At 44.1% G+C, this 25,217-nt stretch overlaps 1 protein-coding gene across 1 annotated transcript; it reads left to right on the forward strand.

The window, feature by feature from the left end:
* The first annotated feature begins 319 nt into the window (after nt 1-319).
* On the forward strand, nt 320-20,569 carry RND3 (Rho family GTPase 3). Its single transcript, XM_004743824.3, has 5 exons — nt 320-742; nt 1,235-1,322; nt 12,935-13,044; nt 16,966-17,100; nt 18,534-20,569. The coding sequence occupies exons 1-5, from the start codon at nt 593-595 to the stop codon at nt 18,783-18,785; spliced, it is 735 nt and encodes a 244-aa protein (XP_004743881.1). The 5' UTR covers nt 320-592; the 3' UTR covers nt 18,786-20,569.
* Nucleotides 20,570-25,217: the final 4,648 nt, after the last annotated feature.

The following is a 25,217-nucleotide window of genomic DNA, read 5'->3' on the forward strand; positions in this document are numbered from 1 at the left end:
TTGCTTTTACAAATGTTCATGAGGCTTATGTACATCAGCCCCTATTGAAACGTTTTTAAAGGAATCCTAATAAAAATCCCCATGCACAGACATTCCGTTTCCCCACCTCCTGCTGGACTCGCACAGTCCCATCCATCAGCAAAAGCATGGTTGGGGTCTTCAAGTTGTCCCAGAGGCTTAGTCTGGAAATAGATACCGCACGGTCCCCCTAGAGGGCGCACTGTTTACATTTTCAGGGAGTAACGAGAGGGCGCTTGCTCCCAGGCTCCATAAAAGGGGAGGAGGCGGATCGGTTTCCTTCTCTCATTGAGAAAGAGGATTGGAAGGCCGGGCGTATAAAGCCTTGCGGAGAGCGTGAAACAAAGCAGTCGGATCGGAATTGGACTTGGGAAGCGCGGTGTGGAGTCAGGCGTAAAACTTGTTGGAGGGGAGTAACGAGCCTGCTCCTCCAGCCCCCCGTCTGCGCGGCGCTTCCAGAGTTCCCACCAGCTTCGGGTTGTATTTTTTTATATCTGCTTTTTATAGACAGAGAAGTATCTATTTTTCCTCTGAAGAGAAAATTCCTGTTCCAAGAGAAAATAAGGCAAGATCAATGAAGGAGAGAAGAGCCAGCCAGAAATTATCTAGTAAATCTATCATGGATCCTAATCAGAACGTGAAATGCAAGATAGTAGTAGTGGGAGACAGTCAGTGTGGGAAAACCGCGCTGCTGCACGTCTTCGCCAAGGACTGCTTCCCCGAGGTGCGTGCGGCCGGCCGGCCGGGGCTCGGACGCGGGAGGGGTCCGCCGGTGGGGATCCCCCCCCCCGGTCTGGGGTTGGGCTTCCCCTCGCATTGCCCCCCCCTTCACCCCATTTTCTGTTCCTAAGCAGTCTTTCTTACTACTTTCCCCCTGGTGAGACTGCCGGGAAAGGGAAAGTGAGCCGGAACGTTTCGGGGACGCGTCTGCACATTCCGCTGTTAGCCTCTGAAACTTGTTCGGTCCTGGGTGCGGAAGCGGAACCCGGGCGGGGAGGTTTGGATCCTCACGTCTTGGGGAGCAGGGCGGTGCGGGTGACGAGGCTGGGGTTTCAGAAAGGGGCCGCGTGTCTGGCGGGTGGGATTTTTTTATTATTATTATTATTTTTTAATCGGGGAGTGAGGAAGCGATTTTCAGAGGGTGTTGTGCCGGTGTCGTGCTCTGTGGATAACCTCTTTGCCCTCTTTCCTGTCTCTGCCCATTTTGTTTGTCCAGAATTATGTCCCTACAGTGTTTGAGAATTACACGGCCAGTTTTGAAATCGACACACAAAGAATAGAGTTGAGCCTGTGGGACACTTCGGGTAAGAGAGTCCTCGGACCGCGTGGCGCTTGGGGCGGGTTTCCAGCGGCACTGGGTGCGTGGCGGGTCTCGGGACCCCGCGCGGCACGCTCCCAAGCGCCCGACCGCGCGCCAGCCGCGCACTCTGCGCCCCTGGGTTAACTCTGCCTCTTCCCAGGGATTCCCGCGGTCCCTGCTGGGTGAACGTTTTGTCCCTTCTGGGCGGGGTGGGGGACGACGAGGGCTAGGGGGGAATGGGAGTGGGGAGAGAAGGGCGCTGTGTGCCCGCCGGGTGACCCCGCGGTGGAAGCGCTGGTAGCCAGGTGGCCGGGGAGCGGCTGGCTCGGGGGGGAGGGGAGGTCGTTCCCCAGGCGCTATATGGGCGGCCAAGGTGGCCCGATGGGGGTGGGGGGAGAATGCGTGCGGGCCTCAGGACTACCGGGCTCGCGGCAGGCGCCCCTGCAGGAGCTAACCTGACGACTGTCGGAGGCGCGGGGAGCGCGGCGGGAGTGGTGGGAGGTGGGGGAGAATCCCCGAAGCGACGCAGTTACGTGTGTATTCAGCTTTGGGGTGGGGGGAGCAACGTGAGCGCAGGCAGCCGCGGCGCTCCTGACGCCTACAGCCAGGAATGCGCTGGTGGCGCGGGCAGCACCCGGCGGAGCGGTCGCCGGCCCTCGTCTCCCGCCGCCCGCGCAGTCTCGGTGCGGATCCCCAGATCCTACACCCCTCGCCAGCCCCAGTGATCACGCCGCAGCGCGCACCCCCACCCCGGCCCTCGCAGTTCTTTCCTATTTCATCACCCTCTGCCCGCCTGCAAGGCCGCGGGCAGTGCTCTTCGCCTTTGACCTTTCTGTCCAGTTGAATTACTGGCATCGTGGTGAATTATTTTCAAGGGTCCGGGGTTCAAGGCCGGGTTATCGCTTTCTGTGCGCCCACCCACCTACGTAGTGGGCGGTGGTAGGAAGGACGGGTACCCCTGGGGAGGTCCTCAGCACGCGGCTATTAGGGATCTGGCCTGGGCCTGGGTTGGTGGGGGCGGGAGGCGCCACCTGGAATCTCGGGCTGGTACCCGCCCCCCGCACCGCAGTGCTCGGAGGATCGGAGGGGGAGAGGAGGAATCCCGTTTCACACAAGGGTGTCGCCTCTGGAGGAGGGGCCACCGGGGGAGGCCGGTTAAGGCCCCAGCGCTTGGGTCTGGGAGCTTAGCAGGGAGTCGGGCTGCTGCAGGTGGACCGAGCCAAATCCCGGGTGAAACTAGCGAGGAGGAGCGCGCAAGTGCCAACATGCAGCCGTTGCTGTCAAGCAGGGAGGCCCCCGAGGTGGACCTGCGCCCAGCTGGGAGTGGCCTCGTGGAAGTGCTTCTGGACTCTGCGAGCTTCCCACAGCCCTGGGTTTTAACTTCTGGAGCCCCCGGGGCGGGGAGGGGACACAACGGGATTAGAGAGCAAATGGAAGGCACCAGACTGACAGGGTCGCCAGAGGCAGTCCCTGCACAAAGGCAAAGGAGAAGTCTCGGCACGAGCGCCTCTCCATGGCCGGTGCCAGATGCGCGTAGTGTTGCGGTGGGAGGCGCTGAATTTGTTTCCACCTGAGTCAGGCTCTTCCTCAAGCTTGGACAAGGGTAACAGAACCAGAACCTCACAGGGTTTTGTACTGAGCTGTGCACGCACCGTCTCGCGACTACAGGCACCGTGTGGATAGACAGAATGGAAGTGTATTAATTAATTAATTAATTAATTAATTAATTTTTATTTTCAGTAGTTCCTATTACCAGAATTGTAGCCTAGTACTTAATGCGCTCTGATTCCCAGACATACCGTGATATTTGTTATGCCTGGCGTGCAGGACAGCTGATACAATACTAATAATTAGCGTCAGTACTTAACCCTCCCCCAGCCTGTTTGGACCTAATGTATAATAAGAATTACTTAGGCATGGGGTCTGTAATTCTGATGCAGTGTTGATAAAAACCCGTGTTTAGATCTTAGCTACTGGTAACCAGGAATTTCTCTGTGCAAATCCCTACCTTCCTGAGTCTCATTTCCTCATCTTGAGAAAAAGATAAAGAGCTAGACAGTGTGCAGGATCTCTCTTAGCTCTATGCTTCTTGGCCTTAGTATACCAGACAGGCAAGTTCTTTTGTTGACCAGGACCTCCATGGGCTTCAGCTCTGAGTCCCAGTGCATCTGGCATCCATCCTGGGGTTTTTCACCACCTACACAGCAAGCCAGGTTCTGAACCGGGCCACCCCTTCCTGGTGGATTTAGGAAGGAAACTCACTTGGGTAGGGAGGGGGCATGCCTGGCTTTATAGGAATGTTGGTCTTGCCTTCTGTGTCCTGCTTCATGAATCACAGGACCACCAGTGGAGAATTTAGATCAGGCAACCAAAGGGCTAAATTGACATTTTTAGAAGAGAAAAGGCACATTGTTTTTTCAAAGGCTAGAAAACAAACAGAATGTGGTCACTTTACAGTTGGAGGCTATGCTACATGTGTGCAAGTAAAAGCACTTAGATATTCTCAAATATTTAATCCAGGCCTGAGAGTGTGTAGTCCCTGCACACCTAACATCATGCTTTTCACACAGTAGTCATGGGGTAAAATCTGTTAAATGAAAAAATGAATAATCATATGCATAGTTTCCAAGGAGATAAGATTCTCTGACATTTATTACCACTGAATTACCTGTGCACAAAGAATGGCAACTTTATAAACACTGCCTTTCATCAGATTAAGGATAATCACCTGAAATGAAGTCTGTAGTTGAAATAATCACTGGTATTTTTATTTAATGAAACAAAACCTATGCATGTTTAACTAAGATATAAAGGTTTCAAAAAACCATGATTAAGAAAACATCACACTGCAGAATTATCCAGTAATGAAATCTTAGTCAGAATTTAGATCTATACAAATGGGTGGGAAAAAGGCATAAGGGGATTATTTAGAATCCTATTACGCTGTTTGTGAGGTGAAATGTTAGTTAAGCACTGTCACCAAGCACTTGTTAAATTCTGAGACTGGATTGTTTCCACCAAAAATGGTTTATCATCTATGAGTGAAAAACGTCTAGCAAGAACCATTGTATCAGCTATGATGCAGATATGATAATCATATTAATTACCGAACATTTTTCTACTTCTTAAGGTTTTCATAACAAATTTCTGAACAGCATTATATTTTGACAAATATTTGACATTTTCTTTGCCCACTAAGACACTTGTTTAGTTCAGGTTGTGAAAATAATTGCATATGCCTGATGGCCTCTTGATAGATTTATTTTTTCCAGGTGCTATCAGTCTCTCTAGAGAGAACATTCCACCCAAATTTGTTCTTTAAAGTCCTAGATGTCAGATTTTCCTTCCCTTCTAGAACTCTGTGAAAGTTAACGATTAATTAGAAAAATGAGGTATGCCTCACTTCTCTTAGGTAGGAAGAGAGCATAAATCTTGTCCTTTACATGGTATTCACATCCTGCCTAGCCTCCTAGCAGAGGGGCAAACATTTAAGAGATGCAAGTAGTTGTCTTTTTGTGGCTTCTGTACTTGGACAGCTTCTCATCAGGGGTCTCCTTTTCCTCCCAGCAGTCATGCAATTATGCATAGGCAGAATTGCTACTTTGGGTTTAGGAAAGAACATCAAGTGGAATTAGGACATGTGGGGCCTCTTTGCACCAAGAGAAGAGAATTCACTCCCCACTTTTTGAGGCACAGATCTTAACACTTTACACGCACCTCCCATCTTTCCACACCTACTATGAACAAGGCCCTCTGCTAGGCCTTAGAGAGCAGTATTAATTTATAGTCGCGCCCCTAAGAGTCATACAGCCCTGGTGGGGCAGAGTGGGGAGAAAGAAGCTCTTCCTGCCTAGTGTAGCTGATAATCAACTTATGTTGAGCTCATTTTGTCTGGTTCTTGTACCCAAGGGCTCTGTCCCATCTGGTTGCATTGTATTTTCCCTAGTGGGTAGTCCTTAGTGCTGATGCCTCTTTTAGATCCTGCTCAGGTAGGAAACAGGTCCTCCTTCCCACCAATTAAAGCAACCACAAATGGCAGTTTGCCACTTGATTTCTTATAGCTTCTTGAAGTTAGTCCAGCTGTCCCCCAAAGTAAACAAAACCTTTTATATAATGTCACCATAAGTCCTCTAAAATGGGGATACTTAAAGGTAGTCTTTGGATGCAGATTTGTCATAGTCTGGGCTTTAATGAGAAATAGACTACCGTTTCAATCGACGAGGTGACCATTTCTATTACTGGTTGCAGAAATGCTGGTATTGACTTTCAGATACATTCAGTGAGTTCCTACAGAACAATGGGTAATGGTTTCAACATTTTGAAGTGATAAGTGAGACCAAAGTAGTTCTAATATCTTGTGTTTCAGAATGTGCCACATTTGCCAGGCATAAGCAATTTGTAGCATGAAGCCAAATGCCTACTAATAATAGGAACTTAGTCACTTAAGGATGACCATATCTTTTCCTAAGTGATTTGATTGCAGTGTAATTTCAGCAAACGTGATTTAAGGAGTAATAATCATTCATGCCAGCTTTTAACCTGTGCAAGTTAATGCACATTTATTTAAGGTATATTATTAGTTATCAAATACTCAATTCAGCTGCTAAAATCCCCCCACAATAACTATGCTCTTGCCTCATGAACACTCTTTTGCATCTTGTCATGATACAAGCTGCCTTTTAGTCCATGGGTGCTAAAGTTAGCACTTCCTGTGTCAGTTTTTAGCATAATTAACAGAGAATGTAGTATTCTTTAAAATTTACACTTGAAGGAAAAGGGAAAAAGAAAAATCTCAATTATCCTTGGCCTGACTTTGAGGACACACTCCCATAGAAACGAGTCAGTGCCTATTACATTTGTACCTTACCCACCACATTGGAAGAATGGTCTTCGTGACAAGCACTGAATTGAAAGATTTCTTAACAGGGATAGAAGTATTTCAGCAGTGTTGAGGATTAATATATAGTTAATCCAGAAAAGCAGCTTCAAAAGAGTTCACTGGTTCCCCCCCCCCTTTTTTTTTTAAAATTTAATATGTGAATTGACCTGTTGAGGCAAGACCTATAGAAATGATTACAAAACCAGTGCTTTTAAGGTACTCTTTGTGCAGGAATTCTGCTAGATGCTGTGGGAGCAGGGGTGGGGATGGGGCAAAGCAGTTCCTGGCCCTCGAGGTACTTACTGCCCCCCCCCACTCCCCCCACCTCCCCCACCCCCGTCCTTGGAACCTTAGTCCTTGTTTTTATAGGAGGGTGAGTCCAGAGAGTCTAAAGCCAGATTGATCTCACAGAAAGAAGATCCAAAGAATAGTTGAAGGCCACTGGGTCCGCCCAGGCCCCTGACTGGTGACTCATTCTCCTTGAAACCCACCACAATTCCTTCCTTATCTCTAGAAGTTGACTCAGTTCTTAAGAAGTCTTTAACATCTCTCCCACTTGAAAACATGCCTACATTTAATGGCTATCAGTGAAAACAAGATTCTGAAAGTTGAAGAATTCTCGCTTAATCTCATTAGAGAAAGGAAGAGGGCAAGAATTTCCAAAGGAGCCGGAGAAGCAGGAAGACTGTGACTCTCAAGGGCAAGGGCACATTGTGGGAAACCAGTTGGATTTTAAGGTGATAATGATCCCTAGCAGCTTTGAGTTTCAGAACCAGGCTCAATTCATTGTTCACCTTGAAACTCTGTAGGAGATGCAGATTAAAGCGAAAACAGCTCTGAATTTGTGTGGTGATTTTCAGTAAGCAATATATAAAACTATACTTGGAGATTTGTCCACCATGTATTTAAAAAAAAAAAAAGTATAGATTCCCTTTCTAATTCTTCATCTGTTTCTAGACCTTTTAAAAAATCTCCTTTAGTCATGTTTTCTCCCCTCCCAGTCTGGTTTCTTGCTAAATTGTACATTTCCATGAGGTGTCCAGCTTGAAATAACCAGATGTTTCTTCATTAATCCAATTCTTGCATGGAGATATGACACCAAAGACCAGTAGTTTTCTCCGATTAGCTCACGGTGCCTGGTGGGCTGTGCCAAATGAATTAGTTGTGCCTTTGCCATTTTCTGAGACCCTTGAAACATCGTCCGTCTCAGTTACGACATATTAGCAACTTCACTCAGAGACCCCCTTGACAAACAAATTTCATCGGCATGGAATGTAAGCTGCCTCAAGTTTCATCAGGTGTTGTGCACGTTGGTTTTGAAAACACAGCATGTGGCAAGGCGAATTCATGCATGGGACTCTCCTTCAAGGAGTTGGGTGCTTCAGTAATTCCATCAGAGAATCTTCCCTCTATTATGGAATGATAATGTAAGTTTGAAAATACCTGTCTACACTTAGACTCTGAAGTTCTGTGACCTACCATGGTTCTTCTACTTGAAGTAAAATATTTGGAGTCTTCTATTTTTTCAGGTATCTCAATAAGATTAGGAATTTAAAGCTAAAGCTTTATTCAGCGCTCAAAAACAGCAATCATTTCTGCCTCTTTGACTTTCCAACTGTGGACCTGCATTGCCCCCAGAAATTGAAAATATTGATTGTATTTTTATTACCATAAAATACAGGGTACACAGAAGTACCCTCAAATGTTCATAAAAATCTGTTCATAATTCTTACTAATCTGAACTTCTAAAGAAATAAAGGAAACAGCCTCCCTGGGAATGTCGGTTTGCATATTTATGAGCGTGGTGCTTAAAGTGCAGGCTACTTGGGGAAATCATTCTGCAGAATCTTCTGCTAAGTCAGACAAAAAAGTTCTGCCCAGGCTTGATTCACATTCATTCTTTTTTTTTTAGGATTTTATTTATTTATTTGACAGATAGAGAGAAGGAACACAAACAGGGGGAAGTGGGAGAGGGAGAAGCAGGCTCCTCACTGAGCAGGGAGCCTGATGTGGGGCTCCATCCCAGGACCCTGGGATCATGACCTGAGCTGAAAGCAGATGCTTAACAGACTGAGCCGTCCAGGTGCCCCTTGATTCACATTCGTTAGATGATTGCTGATTGGAAGCTTTCACTCTCAGTAGAGATGGCATGAGGAAATGGAATCTGGTAATAATTGGGCAGCTCCTGTAGGCTCATATGTTAGCTGCTGTTTGGTACAGATGTTCTCTTGCTGACCACTAAAAATACCAAAGGTTCATATATTTTCTCGGCCAAAATCATGCGGTATTCCCAGTTACATTGTTCTTGGTAGGCATTTCTTAGAGGAGATGGGGAAGTTTTTCAATTTCAGGTTCAAGGAAAGGGAGTGGCGTTTATGAAATAACTCAACGAGGAGGGTTTGCAGCTCTGAAACTCCTGTAAAGCCTCAGTGTTTGAACTGGTTTTGCAAAAGGTTCCATAAAGCCTCCCTTTGGGGCATGAATCTTCTTACATATACATTTAATTATGGACATATATGGCATGTTCTATCTTTGTGTGAGGATGACTGAAGCAAGCAGCTATGCGTCTCAGAATTAGTTTCTGGGTGAGGCACTTTGTGACTATTCTTGGGCTGGAAACACTGCTGTCACCCGGAATTAATGATCTTGAAGACAAAGATAATTAGACCTGAAGTTTCAAAAGTGTTTTAGAACTTTGCTGATGTTGGCCAAGCCTGAGGAACTCTGAGAGCCCCCAGTGCACCCTGATTCTGGTCTACCCAGAGCAAAGCTCTTTGACTGTATGGGGCGGGGGATGGACACACTTTGCATATGTGCTGTAGTTGTGTCTTGACAGTACAGAGTTTTCTGGCGTTTTCCCTTTGGAGGTCTGAGAGGTGAATTAGGAAGGACTTTGGAATAGCACTGTGTGTTTCGAGTTCCATGGAGTGGGGCCGAAATGCAGCATCTGGGAATTCCGTAGGCATGGAGCCTGGTGCACGCGCTGAGGGAGAGTTGTACTTGACAAGCAAAGCTCGGTACCTGGACTAACTGAACTAGGCCTTAGCACATTCCTGGGCAGTAGAGTACTGGCCCTAGGGTACTGCCCTTTCCAGTTTGGTACTTCCTTACTTACAGAACGTGGGGCGCCCTTCCTTGTGTTGGGTTCAGTCCTGCGTGTTTCCTGGAAGCTTTTTATGTGCATCTCCTGAATCTATGGTAAAGTTAACTGTTTTTTGCTCTTTGGCTTCATGGGATGTTTTAAGACTTTTCTGGAGGGATGTAGGAGTTCGAGGCAGACACAGTCCTTGTCCTCGGCTTGCTTTCGGCTCCTCCTTTTCGTGTCACTTTTCCTTCCCACATTGCTTGCCACTTCCCAGGGGCATTCCTGGAATTCCTCTTCTTTTTCCCTTGGCTGGTGAGTTACACCACGCATGCCAATGCTTACACCCCACCCTCTCCAGCTTTGCTTTTCTTACTTCTTTGTGCAGTAGCACGGGCTTTACGGGAAGAATTCAGAGTGTAAACAGAGTGGACACTGTCAAGTGACACAGGATTTTTTTCCTTTTTTTTTTTAAACTGAAGGCCCTGCTTAGCTGATGAATTGTTACGAGTTTTTCCTGGTAGAAGAGTTCTCTATAATTCTATATTGTCTTTTCTTTTTTTCTTTACTGTAAAACAGTAGAAACAGATTTTTTGATCTGAGAAGTTTTCACCTGAAGCCTATCAAAAAATAAAATTAACAAATGGCCTTTTTATTTTTAATGGCAAATTATTCTTATAGTTAGGGGTTAGACAAATTAGGCTTATTATTAATAAAGGTGGGGACTAACTACTTTTATTACCACCCTTGGACATTTGTTGATCTGAAAGTTTTGCCGTTCATTAGCAAAAGTAATAAGATCGGATCAAAGTGTCATTCCTAATTAGATCTTGTTAAAGCTCCTAAAAATTATACCTCTGTACCTCACCAAGCAAGGTAGTTTCCTTCTCAGGAACCTTCACATACAAATATATTTTCATTCAGAATACTAAGCCCAATAAAAATAAAAATAGAAACAGACCTCCATAGGAATTTGGTTTCAGTTGCAAACTCTGTTTTCGTTTTCAAGTCAGGCCAGTGTCTGCATTCTACAGATATATGGGTATACCTACTAAGCCAGAGGCCAGCTCACTTGATAGTAGTAAGCAGGGGTCTCCAGGCTTGTCTGAGGCCTGAAGACAAAGCTGGATCCTCTTTGTGGCCATATGCTGGGTGGGGGAGGGAAGCCCGGTCCACAAAAGGGAGAGAGGGTTATTCTCTGCAGCCCCATGGTGACTCGAGTGCTGAAACCATTCCTCTAGATTTTAAAGTAGTCCCAGTGTTAATTATCCTATTTTAGTACCTTGGTAATTCCCCAGATGTCTTTCCTAATTTTGTATTGGGCAAATATGGTCTCCATTGGTAGGTAGAGTACTCTTTGATTCAAGATCAGGGGGAGTACTCTTACCCAGTCCTCTATGTCTTCCTGTCTGGAAAGCACCTGGAGCTGCCTTGTTGAGGTCTGATTCAGGCTGGAAAGTAGCCGCCATGGGTTAGTTGCATTTTGTAATGTGAGTGATTACCTAGAAAGATCTCCGAGGCCTTGTTGGCCTCCTGACCACTGGTATTGAAGAGCTGTACTTTATGGATTTGGGGTCCTGTTCCATCTGGCCAACTTGGAAAAGAAGAGGAAGTCGCTGCGTACGTTTCTAGTATTTTGGATTTCCACTCTGCCATGTGGAATCTTCTGACTCTTGCGTTTGGCAAGAGACTTTCTGAATGTTTAGGGAAGAAACTGTTACAAAGTTGGACTTCGGACCGAGAAGCCAGAGAGGCTGTAATGGAACTTCACAGAACAAATACAGAAATAACCATAATACTCGGAAACAGTGATAAGCCACCTCATTCTGAGACCTATCAAAAATGTTTAAATTAGTGAGCTGTTTGTGAATTACTCTCTTGACCTCAGAATTCTTCAAGTGGCTGAAAAAGCAGTCACAACTTGTCAGAGACAGCTTCTTTCCAGTATGCATGTCTTAATATTTAAAATGACTTGATTTTCTTTTTCTTTTCTTTTTTTTTTTAAACTCTAAACCCTTTAAGCTTTTGGAAAATGTCCTTCAGTTGTCAGTCTCTGTTACACCAGAGCCCTGATTCCAGATGTGTGTAGGGAGCTACTGTAGCTTGTGAAAAATTCTGGCTTAGATTTCTTCCTGGTTCCTAGAACATTTGCGTCTTCCTTGTAGACACAGCCGGCTTGTGGTTGTCATGACCTTCCTGAAAAGCAGCCAGTGAAAAGGCCACAGTGCCCGTGGGGTCAGGTAGTGAGCTAGGGACCCAAGATAGAGTGTGGAGAGGGACAGTGCACCTTGACTCTAATAACTTGGAGATCTCCAGAGCAGCCTCCTGAAAAATGTTGATTTGATAGAATTGTAAAGGATTGTTTTAAAAGCCTCTTCAGTCGCTCTTCTCCTGACTTTGACTGTGGAGGTTTGATTTCTCAGACGACAACATGGCATGTTTTTCTGCTGGAAATGGAAGGTGTTGTCAAAATGAAATTGGGTTTCAAAACAACTTCAGTAGCTTAGATTTTCTTTCTCTCTTCTGGACTCAAATGTGTATGCATGTGAAACAATCTTCACATGATGGCTTGTGAAATGTCAGAACACACATTCAGTATACAGAATATGGTTGATGACTTCCTTCAAGAACAAGTAACATTGGCAAGCTGTGTTTAATTTTGTAGTCCCACCATTTTATAATAATTGACTTCATGTAATGGCCCATTCTTTGGGATTCTTAAAGGAATAGAAGAGATTTTTCTAAATGAGGAGATGGTTCTGGGGTTGTATTAATTGGGTGGTAACTTGAACCTTTCGGGTACCCTGGATTTAGCGTGGGCTGAGATCCTTCCCTCTCCAAGATGGAACTGTGTGAAAAAGGGACATCATCCAATATGACATTTATTACATTCTTTGGTTGTAACAGGAAGAGAGCCCATATAGGGTTTGGGGGTAAGCTTAAGTGAGCAAGCTCACAGATCAGTGGCTTCTCTAAACTTGTAATTTTGCGATAGGGTGGCTTTGTGTTTGCTGCACTTCTCCTTGCAGAGCTGGCCCTTTCTTCCCTCCCCCACTCAGCGCCATCCTGTTGTCAGAGAGATCCTGAGTTCTGGTCTCCTTCCCAAGAAGTAGCGCCATTTATGGCGCTTGCTACCACTCAGCTTGTAATATCAACAACACAACCATAACCGTATACCCATCCCCCACTAAGTGCCAGTCCCTGCCCGGGTTCATTTAATCCTGGGTCGGTACTGTTGTCATCTTCATTTTAGAATAGAGAATCAAGAGACACAAGAACCCTGAATCTCCCTTGCCCCTCCCGGCCTTCAGGGGCGGAGATAGATTTGTGCCCCAGGTCCCCTGACTACTGATGCTTCCACCCTGCACATCACCCATGTGCCGTTAGGGATGGGGGACTGTGCAGATTGCAACCTAAGGTCCTGGCTGCTCCCCTTGAATTTGAGACAGATGCCCATGAGGCTTCATTGTCTTCTGGTAGAAGTGGAATATATTACCCCTGGGCTTTCGCTGGTTTGCATTCTTTTCTAAGATGAGAAGAGGTGGGAATGGGGCCATGTGACAGTCAAGGGATCTAGCTCAGAAGGGTGGAGTTCATGTATGAGGGATACATGGAATTTTGATCTGAAAATGTGTGTATCTCTGTTCCTTCTCAGGTTCTCCTTACTATGACAACGTCCGGCCCCTCTCTTACCCGGATTCAGACGCTGTGCTCATTTGTTTTGACATCAGTAGGCCAGAGACTCTGGACAGCGTCCTAAAAAAGGCAAGTGCTGGGGACGAGGGCCCAGTTCAGTCTGGCCCATGTGTAAAACAGACACGGGAGGTTGGCTGGGGGGGTCCAACACTCTGCTTAATACTGCGCCTACGTATTTCGTAATTAGAAGATTGGAAAAAAAAAAAAAAAAAACCCATACCATACTGGTGTTTCCACACATACTTGTCACAAGTTTTTTTTTGTTTTTAAATATTTTATTTATTTATTTGAGAGACAGAGATCACAAGTAGGCAGAGAGGCAGGCAGAGAGAGAGAGAGGAGGAAGCAGGCTCCCCGCTGAGCAGAGATCCCGATGGAGGACTCGATCCCAGGACCCTGGGATCATGACCTGAGCCGAGGGCAGAGGCTTAACCCACTGAGCCACCCAGGTGCCCCTGCATGTCACAAGTTTTGATGATGAACCTGCGTAAGAGTTTCTTTCATTTTAAGAAACAAGATACCCTATAAAGAGTCTCTGTGTTTATCCTTTGGGCAGAAAGGTACAGCTAAAAATAATGATACTTGATTACTCTCAAGCACGTGTCATATTTTTCCGTCCTTCCTTTCCCCTATAGTTTGCGCCTTAGTTACATTGACCTCAGCTTAGTGAAATGAATGCAATAACTGCCCTTTTAATAAAGAAGCTGTGCTTCGATAATGATGTTATTTATTAGAAATAGAACTGTCATACAGGGGGAGGGGAGGTGTGTTTACAGACATTAGACAAAGTGAATTGTGATCAGAGAGCAATCATAGAGTAATAAAAACGGGGGTTGTAAACACCTGAAAGAGAACATAGCCGGTTTCTGAGGGTTCGTGAGGTTTAGTAGGCGGAAAAGGGCCCTGAGCAAGCTCAGGCTAGAAGCAGGAGGAAGGGGGCATGTTGCAGGCTGGGTCACAGATCTCTCCTACAGATCCTGGGGAGACCCGGAGGGAGGAAGAGTGTTTCTGGGGCCTCCACCAGCCTAGGACTGAATCTCCTGCTAGTCCCAGAAGGCATGTGTGTGTCCATGCATCAGCGTGGATTAGCCATTAGCTGTTTTCTCAGTCCTGGCCTGAGAGCTGGGAGGTTTCAGAACCAGACCCTTCTGTAACGCACCCCCCCCCCACCCCTTGCATTGAGGCTTAGGCAGAGAATGTGGTTGAGAGCAAGGTAGTGTTTTCATTATCTTATGTGTTTTTGTTACTTTACATTTCCCTGTTAGACTTGCTTGTCTCGGGTGTCATTAGGAAATTAGGATTTGGACGGTGATGCAGTCATTCCTCACCCCTGTCTGTTTACCAAACATGACAAACACAGTTAGCTTCGGGAAGGATGAATTTCTTGAAAGATCAAAGGCTCTTTTTAACTCTGTTCAGTTTTCAGTAATGTGTTTTCTAACGCAAATAATGCTAATGTTTGTCAGATTCAGGCAGGAATACACCTTTCCTGTCTTCAAGGCTTGTGAACAGTTGCTAGACATGCAGAGGGAGGCCAGAGGCATTACACAGCCGAGGAGCAGCGTAACGACGTGTCTACGGCTTGTCTGTAGATGAAAGAGATTGCTTATTTACTGGGGTGTTCACTTGATGTAGTATCAAGTTATGCATAATTTATGATGAAAAGCCTTGCTCTTGTTTTATTTTGCCTTCGTCTTCTGAGACCTAATGAATAGTGACTCTGGCCTTAGAGATATTAATGAATATGTTTTACATTTGTGTGAAGTTTAAGGCTCGTGATAACCCATGCTGTGCTTTGTCTTGATTAATTGGCTCTTTAAGTCCTTGAATATCAGAGAGTTTCGAGTGACATAAAGCAGGATAGATCTTTTTATTTATTTATTTATTTTCCAGTTCATCTACTTGTTGCCATCTAGCAAATGGTAGATGCTTCTAAATAACTCCGGAGGAAAGGAAGGGGGAGGTCGTTGATGGATCAATTAGGCTCTCGTGGAAAGTGCCTTTAGTCTGCCCTAAGTACACGTCTGGACCTGGAGATGTCCCCTCTAGTGGTCTTTTATTTTTATTTTTTTTAAGATTTTATTTATTTATTTGACAGAGAGAGATCACAAGTAGGCAGAGAGGCAGGCAGGGAGAGGGGGGAAGCAGGCTCCCTGCTGAGCAGAGAGCCCGATGCGGGGCTCGATCCCATAACCTTGAGACCATGACCTGAGCCGAAGGCAGAGACTTTAACCCACTGAGCCACCCAGGCGCCCCTCTAGAGGTCTTTTTTTAAGAGTCCCATAGGATGTCCTTCTGTTCTAGTATTACATTCATGGCTTTGTCACCCTTGCTCTTCTGTGAATTCCACAACAATGTCTTAATCTTTTTAATAACCACAGTACCTAGTAAAACACATGATGCATATTTATATGTGTGGTCTGGGAGAGCCAGCCTGGGTCCTGATATCCACCCTCCAGTCCCCCTTCTCCAGGAGCCAGAGCTCTCCTGGGAACACTCTGAACCCCTGACTCCCGTCCTGATGGTCATCTCAAGCTTGAGGAAATGAAACCACAAAAAGCTGTTCGCTCTTAAAAGATGACAATTGGAATTCCTTGTTAGGCATTTCTGGAGGTTCTAATAATTCTGGTTAGGTGACGCGACAACTAGCCAAGTTGGACTAAATTGAAACATTTAACAACTTAATGTAATTTAAAACTAACTTAAGGGCATAACAACCATAGGAGCAGATGCTTCTCTGAGAGCTCAAAAGATGGGCCTCTGTAAATGTCATGGTCTGTGTTGTTCTAGTCTCTTGAATGGAGGGTGTGGTTTTTTGTTGTTGTTGTTTTTTGAAGATTTTATTTATTTGACAGAGATAATGAGAGAGGAGGACAAGCAGGGGGAGTGGGAGAGGGAGAAGCAGGCTCTCCTCTAAGCAGGGAGCCTGATCAGTGCGGGGCTCAATCCCAGGACCCCGAGATGATGACCTGAGCCAAAGGCAGACACTTAACTACTGAGCCATCCAGGCGCCGTAGTGAAGTTATTAACATTGTCTCCTGTCCCTGATGCGTCACTAGAAATTTCAGCCCATGGTGGCTGTTCAGTCCTTCTTGACGGAATTTGTGGATGCATCCCGTGCTTGCGTTGACTCTGCCTTATTCCCAGGCTTCCATGCAGAGAAATTCCAGCTCAATGTTCTGAGGATCTAGTTGCTTGTTAGAATATATAATTATTCCTAAGGCACTTTTATCTTTCAGATACCCTAATAATTAAGAAATTAATGAAGCTACTACCCCCAGCACGTCTCTTGCAGTAGGGATGGATGATGAGTCACAGAGAGAACAGATAATGTACATAAGTGTTCCCTAATGGGTCCACTTTAAAAAGTAGTAAAACTTTGGGGCGCCTGGGTGGCTCATTTTGTTAAGCATCTGCCTTTGGCTCAGGTCATGACCCCAGGGTGCTGGGATGGGGCCCGACATCGGGCTCCCTGCTCAGCGGGGAGACTGCATCTCCTCCTCCCTCTGCCCTCCCCTCCACTTGTGCACACAGCGGGCATGCTCTCTCTTTCTCAAATAAATAAGGACAAAAGTTTTAGGAAGTAGTAAAACTTGGGATGCCCGGGTGGCTCAGTCAGTTAAGCACCTGCCTTGGGCTCAGGTCATGATAGCAAGTTCTTGGAACCCAGCTTTGCTTCGGGCTCCCTGCTCAGCAGGAAGCCTGCTTCTCCCTCTGCCTGTCACTCCCCCTGCTTGTGCACTCTGTCTCTCTCTGAAAAATAAATAAATCTTTTTAAAAAATCATGAAATTTAATATCTGAAAGATACTGAAAGATAAATGTGAATTTGCTTCTTCATTGGAAGTGACACTTTCTTTCAGATGTTCTTTTTGAGTCCCGTTCCAGTGTCTGCCGGTGGAAGAGTTGTTGACCAATATGTAGATGCCTTTGTTAATATATAGATGTACTTTGTTAATTTTCATCTTTCTCCTCTCTTCCTGCCCCCATAGTGGAAAGGTGAAATCCAGGAGTTTTGCCCCAACACCAAAATGCTCTTGGTTGGCTGCAAATCTGACCTTCGGACAGATGTCAGTACCTTAGTAGAGCTCTCAAATCACAGACAGACGCCAGTGTCCTATGATCAGGTATGTATGTTGTCAGGGTGCAGATGTGGCTTTCGAAGAGGGACACAGTATCATTCCTAAGAAAATAAAAGTAGCTGCTCTTCTAAAGGTTCAGCCAGGGGTCGACTCCAGGTTGAATAAAGGCTCTTGAGTAAGATACAGAGATACAAGATACAAAGGCTCTTGAGTAAGATCCCCCATGTTGGGATGGGGACATCTGGAGAAAAGGGCTGGTGATTTGGTGCCTCTGCCTTTACAGCGACCATCAGAGCCCCCCGTGACAGCCCATTGCTCAGATTGTGAAGACTGCAAAGTGATGTGGAGCAGACAGGGGCTTGGCTGAGGTTTTGATGGCACTGATGCCTGGCCCTCTCGAAAAACTTCTTGATATTTTTTTAGCAGTTTACTTTATATAAGGATTATATAAGGATAGATGTGTATGCATAAATTAAGACAAGTTTAGGGACCATCTTTCAAAATGTGAAATGCCCTGTCATTGAGTAGGGTAATCACATGATACTTGATTACTGAGTATATAAACGGTGGGTCATATTCAGCCCTTTGTCGGTCTCTGCAACTCTCACTGGGTTTAAAGTTAAATAGGTCTAAGAGATGATGTGGTCAGATTGGTAATACTCTTTGAGAGAGGTAATCTTACTTTACACTCAGCAGTACAATCAAATAGTTAAGGAGGACATGGCCAGTGAAGGTAGAACTTTCTATAAAACTGTCTTCTAGAGATGAATCATTTCTGTAGGTGTTTCCCCCAAGTGTCTAGAAGGGAGGCGGATCACTCTCAGACGTTCATTCTCCTACAACTTAAAACCAGAATTAAAGAGAGTTAAAGTTAACCAGCTAGAATTTTCCTTCGTATTCATCATTTTAAATACTGCAGTCATGTTTGTCTTATGTGTCTAATTAATAACAACCTAGTTCCTTCAGCAAGTCATTTTGGTCCACACATGCTTATTACTGTCTACACCTTGTCTGGTCTGTGTTTAGAATGTCCGTATGTTGTGTTTCCCACAGTTCTGGATGCCACAACAGGGTTACTCCTTTTGGCCATCCAATTCAAAAAGGGTTCTAAATACCCTTCCCTCCCCTTGTTTTTTATACAGCCTATTCACGAATCTTGAGCACCATTTACACTCGAGAAATCAGACTTTCGCACCTCTGGCAAGTCAAGCACTATCTATTGAGTGATGATAATTGAACATCTTAGGGGACTGAGTCTTGACCGCAGATATTTATGAAATGATTTATTATTAAAATTTAGTATGAATAATTAAAATTTTTAAACCGAGAGGATTTCTTTTGCAGTGACCCTTGGGAAAGACAGTTCGCATATTAGAAATTTTTTGCGCCGCACTGTTACTTTGTGGTTTCGGGAAGACCCTCTGTAACTTTCCCCCGCGATTTATTGCCGATTATGATGGCGTTCTTTTGCTTTTCAGGGGGCAAATATGGCCAAACAGATTGGAGCAGCCACGTACATCGAGTGCTCAGCTTTACAGTCAGAAAATAGCGTCAGAGACATTTTCCACGTTGCCACCTTGGCGTGTGTAAACAAGACAAATAAAAACGTGAAGCGGAACAAATCACAGAGGGCCACAAAGCGGATCTCACACATGCCCAGCAGACCAGAACTCTCTGCAGTTGCTACGGACTTACGAAAGGACAAAGCGAAGAGTTGCACTGTGATGTGAACCCCCAGCCCGTTCTCTTGAAGGGAGGACAAGGACGCCTCGTGTAAAGAACACAAACCGCAGACAGAAAGGTGACACCCGAGTGACGTGCACAGCCAGAGTCACATTCTGGAGGCTTAGGAGGTGTTGGAAAAGAGGCTCATCTTTTTGGAATCCTGTCCTTAGGTTCGGCATGTAGAACAGGTGGTGACGTGAACACATGGAAGGGTTTGAAAGTGTGACTTGAAAAATAGGCCAAAAAAGAGAGATTCACATGGGCTAGAGGTAGATAGGAGGAACACAAGGACCTCCCCGGAGAAGAATCACGCTCTGAATGGTGCTTGCGTTTTTGTTTTTCTTCGTTACGGTCTATTCATGGATCTCTACTTTGATTTGATTTTTAAATGTTTTAATCTCCTTTACAGAAAAGTATATATTAATATACCGTCCTCATTGGGGAACTGGCACTGTGACCTTAGCGTTTAGTTTTCTAGAGGATGTGATCTAATTTCCTCCTAGCTCATCATTAAAATGGAAATTGTATCAGGACCCATGGGATATCCAGAGGAAAAGTTGGGGAGGCTTTTTGAAATCTTGCCTTCCTGAAGATAGCTGAGCAAGGTGGTTCCAAAGAAAGGCTTTTGGAGTCTTGCAAGATACACAGACCAGCACTACAGAGATCAAAGAGATCAACTGGAAAAAAAGTTGTCCGTTTTTATTCAGTCTGATGGTTCTGTTCATCCTTGTGATTGTCATGAAAAAGTGGTAAATTGCTCAGTGTGATATTTTTGTGCGCTGTTTAGAAAAGAGGGTGTGTGATTTCTTTTGCCATCATTGATGAAAATGCAAAGTCAAAGAAGAGGTGTCTTGGTTTGACGTCCTAAAATGATCCAAGGGGGTAAAATAATGTTAGGTACTATTTTCGCCTGAAGAGTTGATGAAGGAATAGTAGCAGAAAGCACAGTTTGTGAGTAAAGCTGTCTGGAATTCAGTCACCAAAAGTGCAAAGCAAAAGGCCTGTTAATTTTGGGATGAAGCTCCAGAAGTTGACAGCATCTAATGATCTCTTGGTTTATTTCACTTTCCTTTAAAAGAACAGCTGTTAAGAGAAGGACCCTCTTACCTAAGCTTTAGAGAATCCTTAAGAGGAAAAGTCTGTGATGTCAGTCCCGATGCTGTACTCCAGCATTTCCAGAGAGGGATTGCTAATCATCACTTACCCAGACTCACCCAAGGCCCGTGTTCAATACTTGATTGCTGTTGTTAGATAAAATAATCAGCATTTAAAAGAGTTTACAGATATTTTTTGACCAGTTCCTTTTAGAGCTTCTTTCAGAGAAGAAACCAGATCTGACCTGTTTATTGTTGGCGCTTGTTGAAAACGAGCTTTCTTTCCAGTGATAAAGCTTCATTTTTGAAGTGTTGAAGCTGTGCTCCCATTAAATTGTGGCAGGAGAGGAGATTAAGGTAATTACAACACTCAGTTCTTTGTCTCACAAGCACTTTGTTTTGTCTCTGCAAGAAAATACCATTCTAGTCATTTCCCACGAAGTACAGACGTTTTACCAACAGAACATGCTTTGGTTGATGCCGCATTATGCTTTGGGCAGTGTTACAAGATAGCTGGCAAGTGCTTTCTGTATTTAAATATTGTAAAGAGAAAAATAAGTTATAACTGTTAAAAGCAGAACTTTCATTGCATTTTTTTAAATGTTGAAGTCACTTTGTATGTTTGTTTGCTCAATGTTTCCGCAGTATTTATTAAAACATAATTTTTTTTTCCTTCAAATAAAAAAGTAACCATGTCTTTGTCTAAATGTGATTCGTCTGTTATTATCTACTTCCTGATTTAACTGTTCGATTTTGTTTAGTAGAGATGATGTGGGCATCTGGCCTCACGTTTTATTGAACTAGTTGGCTTTGAAATTTTTTTACTCTAGCCAGTAGTGAAAGTTTCCTGGGGATAGGAAAATCTGCCTTGATGAGAGGTTTTCATGAAGGTTTCAAATCATAAGAAGAAAATGGGGTATTAGTGATATCATAGACAAAAAGAGCTAGGGTACTGCATAAGATTAAAAAAATAAGGGAAGGGGGGGTGCCTGGGTGGCTCAGTGGGTTGGGCTGCTGCCTTCGACTCGCATCATGACCTCAGGGTCCTGGGATCGAGTCCCCAGTCAGGCTCTCTGCTCAGCGGGAAGCCTGCTTCTCTCTCTCTCTGCCTGCTTATGATTGCTCTCTGTCAAATAAATAAATCTTTAAAAAAAAAAAAAAGGAAAGAATTTTAAAATTGTAAAAATAAGGAAATTCGAAATTCCTTGGACTCCTTAAGTAGTGAGAGTATGATGTGGTCTCAGGTCTGGTTTGTGTCCCTGCCTTTGATTCCCTTACCCATCCCCACCCCAGCCTCCGTCCCTAACCCAGCCAACACCTTGGGTTGCACGCTGTTCTTCACAGAGGCCAGGTGTGTAGCTGACCCAGGACCTAGCTATTAACAATTACAGGGAAGAAAAAAATGGCCATGTTGATGGTAGCAACATCTCTGAATAACATAGGGAGACCATATAAGCTGCTCCAGTGACCTGAGAGATGAAAGCACGGAATAACTTCGAAAAATCTTGGCACATGAGTTCCACAGAAATGTCCAAAGATACTCCGTGTAAGACTTCAAAACTCAGCTGTTCTTTCTGTATAGCTAAGTCACTTCCTATAAAAACTGTAGCCTTGTGGCTTTTTTAAAAAAATTTTTTTATATATTTTTAAAGATCTTACTTATTTGTCAGAGATCACAAGTAGGCAGAGAGGCAGGCAGAGAGAGGGAAGCAGTCTCCCCACTGAGCAGAGAGCCCGATGTGGGGCTTGATCACAGGACCCTGGGATCATGACCTGAGCTGAAAGCAGAGGCTTTAACCCACTGAGACACCCAGGCGCCCCATCCTTGTGGCTTTTTAAAAATGCCTCTAGCAATCTTTGAGGTATCGATACTTGCTTGGAAATGGAAATAATTCTCAGAAGCACAAAGGAGGGGAAAACCAGAGGAGCTGGCATCAGTGAACAAATTTAAAGAGCATTGACAGAATAGGATAGCCTTAAAAAAAATTGAGAAGGCATGACGAATTACCGAAAATGTAACTCATTCTTGTCAGTAAGAAATAAAGGAAATAAAAGTACTTTCCTAATTTTCGGTGTTGAGTAACTTCGAGGCTTAATATCTAAATCAGGCTTGCAAGAAATGTTTCTTAACAGTGACAGGCACAGAAACACACACACACACACAGCTGAGGTTCTGCCGACCTTGGCAGTATTTTATAGGTTGTACAGTAATGTTAACCCCCTAGTGCATTGTTCTTTTCCAGTGGCTTTAATTTGCTAAACCAAAAAGAAAAGTTTGTCTTCAGCCCCGGGCATGTATGCCTTCCTTTTCTTCTCTGACGTTTTGCTTCTGCAAACATTTATTCTAAGTGTTCTGTGAACATTCCTTTCTATTGATTAATGATCATGATTAATGCCTCTTTAAATACTAAAAGGTGATTTTCAAACTTGGAGTAAGACTTTAATTGTGTCTCTCTCACTTCTATTAATCTTTTCCAAGAATAGTTGCTTGGAAGATTCTGGCCTTTTAGAGAATGTGCCTTAAGTGCAAATTTAGGAGGAACCCAGGGAATTATTTTTTATTAAAAGGAATAAAAAAAAAAACCCACCTCATTCCCTTAAGGCTCCTGAAACTGAAAGCTTCATAGCCTCTTTTTGATAAAGATTATTTTGACATTAGCATTTTCTTTTGAATCACCCCGATTTTTATTTATGTCATTCTTAAATTGGCCACATATTTTTGGGTACTTACTATGTGCCTAGCATTTTCTAAACTTGAAACATAATCTCAACTAAAAAAATCTTTGTCCATAGAGGTTACAATCTAGTAGAGGGCGACAGGATGCACAATGTATGGGTGTGATTTCCATCAATATTAACTGAACCGAAAGTGCTGGGTTGGTGGTGAGCACTACGGTATGTAGCCAGGGACACCAATGCAAAGAGCTACCAATGTTCCACGATGTTTCTATATATAATAATGACGGTGCAAAAGGAATTTTCAAGTGATCCTAACAGCTGGAATCCATTTATGGTGATGAGGAAGAGCAATGTGAATGATAGTGTTCATCTTTCTTCAAACATCTCCTGTGGAAAGATGGTCAAAGGCAATCAGCCAATATGACTTTTATGGTCTTTTTAACATCTTCAGGCAGTCTGAGAAGATCTGGAATTTCTTAGTCATTTTGTGTGTCCAGATTTACTCCAGTCTGTGAGTGTAGACCTCTAGGTCTCCTTTTTTCTGAGACAGCAGGAACTCCAGGGTGTCTTGAAATGCCCTTGACTCTTAGCTCTGCAGGGGAGGGACTACCTTTCATGTACCAATGTATACTCATCATTTGCAACAGTAGATGGCAGGTTAAGTAGCTAATTGAGTCACAACCTGAACTACCAAATGAAAGGGTGCTCCTTGGGTTGCTAAAACCTGACTGGAATCATATCCAATAGTCTGGGTTAAGCAGAGTTCTCAGGATTGTCTCAGCCCCTGAGAAGCTGGCTGGGTCTGGAATTACCCTAATGGGAGGACAAGACTATGCAGGAAATCTTTGTGTACCTGTGGCCATCTGGAATGAACTCACCCCATTTTTATCCCAACTCTACATTTGCCCCCTTCTTCACTGCACACATCCCTACTGCCAGGAAAACATCAACCTATGAGAATATCACAGAACATTCTCATTTTATTTAGTTATAAAGCACAGTAATGTATTATGATAATATTGTAATATATATTTTATTACTTGAAAATCCTCCCAATTTTCTAGCTCTGTACATAAATAATCTGGAAGTGGGGTATGTGACAAATTGCTGAGGAGAGGGGACTCCTTCATTCTTTATGTCCCCCAGTGGCAGTTGACCACTTGTTAAAAACTTTGGGTTTTCTTCTACTCCAAACACATAGTTCTTTCCGTCTTTTCTTACTACTTGTTCATGCTTAGCCATATGAATTCCTTTTCTGCTTTTTCCTTCTCTGCACATCATATCCATGAACATGATTCTTTCTACAAAACTGTGGCATAAGAAGTAAATATAGGCAAACAAATACACCAGAGGCTGAAGAGCAGCTTCCCGGCGTGCCTGCTTCCTCACCCCACTAACTGCAAATGTTACCCTACATGGCCAAAAGCACTTTGCATATGTGGCCAAGAGAAAGATCTTAAGATGGAGAAACCATTCTAGATTATCCAGGTGGGCCCCAAGTAATCATAAATCTTTATCCGAGGGACATAGCAGCAATGTGAGGACAGAGGCTCTACGGAGGGACAGAGAGAGAGAGAAAGCGAAGTGGCTGGCTTTGAATAAGGAGGCAGAAGACCCATAGAAAAGGACATAGTTGACCTTTAGATGTTGGAAAGGTAAAGGAAAGGAATTCTCCCCTAGAACTTCCAGAAGGAATGCACCCCTGAAGAGCTAGACTTCTGACTTCAGGAACTATACTATAATAAATTTGTGTTGTTTTAAGCCACGAAGTCTGTGGCAATTTGTTAAAGGAGCCATAGGAAGCTAACACAGGCATGTTAAACAGAACGTTCCTCTTCCTTCATCCTTTACATTCGGCTCCTTTATGTTATGAGGTAATGGGCTTTGCTCATGGAGTTGCTACCAAAGACCCAGGACACTCCTTTCCTTCAATGTCTACCTGCCGTATGTGGTGAGTGTCTGGAACCTTCCCTCCAAAGCTCATAGGCTGCTGTCTCACCCCGCTGGCCTGCCATGTGGAGGGACAATCTTGGGGGTGCTATCTCCCCAGCTCTTTTTAGGGTTGATAATATTTATAGCCCTAATCCTAGAAGACAGACTATTTGAGGGAAAAGAGCCAGTGTTTTAGCATAAAACATGTACAAAAATTTTTGTGGGCCTTGGAGGAGTGAGAGGTTTAGTTCCACACTTATTAATGTAGATGGAGTTTAAGAGGATGTATACAGATATTTACAGCCTCATCAGAGGCAAAGTGGGCAATCAGAAGGAAAAAAAGTATGTGGCTGAGGAGGTTTTTGATGTTTTCTTAGAAATGTAGACATTTTATAAGAGAAAATGATATCAGAAGTTATCTATTCAGGATTTTCTTTACCTTTATTTTTTAAGTCATTTTTCTTAAAAAGAAAAAAAAATGACTTGATGATAAGTATAACCCCCCCACAAAAAATTCTATATGTGCATTTATCCATGTAACCATAACATTTTACACACAATTTCAGGAAGTTCCAGGGACATTTTGATACACACCCATATATCTATGCTCTCCAGGCTAGAAATTTCTCTGTCCAACTTCTCTTTGACACAAACAGGAGAATAGAGGCCCCATCACATTTGGGGACTTGCTGGAGGTCCCTAGAAGCAAGGTACTGTCAGAGAGGAAACCTA

Source organism: Mustela putorius, unplaced genomic scaffold (assembly GCF_011764305.1).
Source record: "Mustela putorius furo isolate JIRA1106 unplaced genomic scaffold, ASM1176430v1.1 tig00003869_pilon_pilon_pilon, whole genome shotgun sequence".
In the NCBI taxonomy this organism is placed as follows: domain Eukaryota; kingdom Metazoa; phylum Chordata; class Mammalia; order Carnivora; family Mustelidae; genus Mustela; species Mustela putorius.

Excerpts from the sequence above, each read along its gene's own strand:
- RND3 (XM_004743824.3), top strand. The coding sequence starts at position 593 with ATGAAGGAGAGAAGAGCCAGCCAGAAATTATCTAGTAAATCTATCATG. Across the intron at positions 1,323-12,934 it reads GAGCCTGTGGGACACTTCGG|GTTCTCCTTACTATGACAAC; the intron begins GTAAGAGAGTCC and ends GTTCCTTCTCAG. Across the intron at positions 17,101-18,533 it reads CGCCAGTGTCCTATGATCAG|GGGGCAAATATGGCCAAACA; the intron begins GTATGTATGTTG and ends TTTGCTTTTCAG.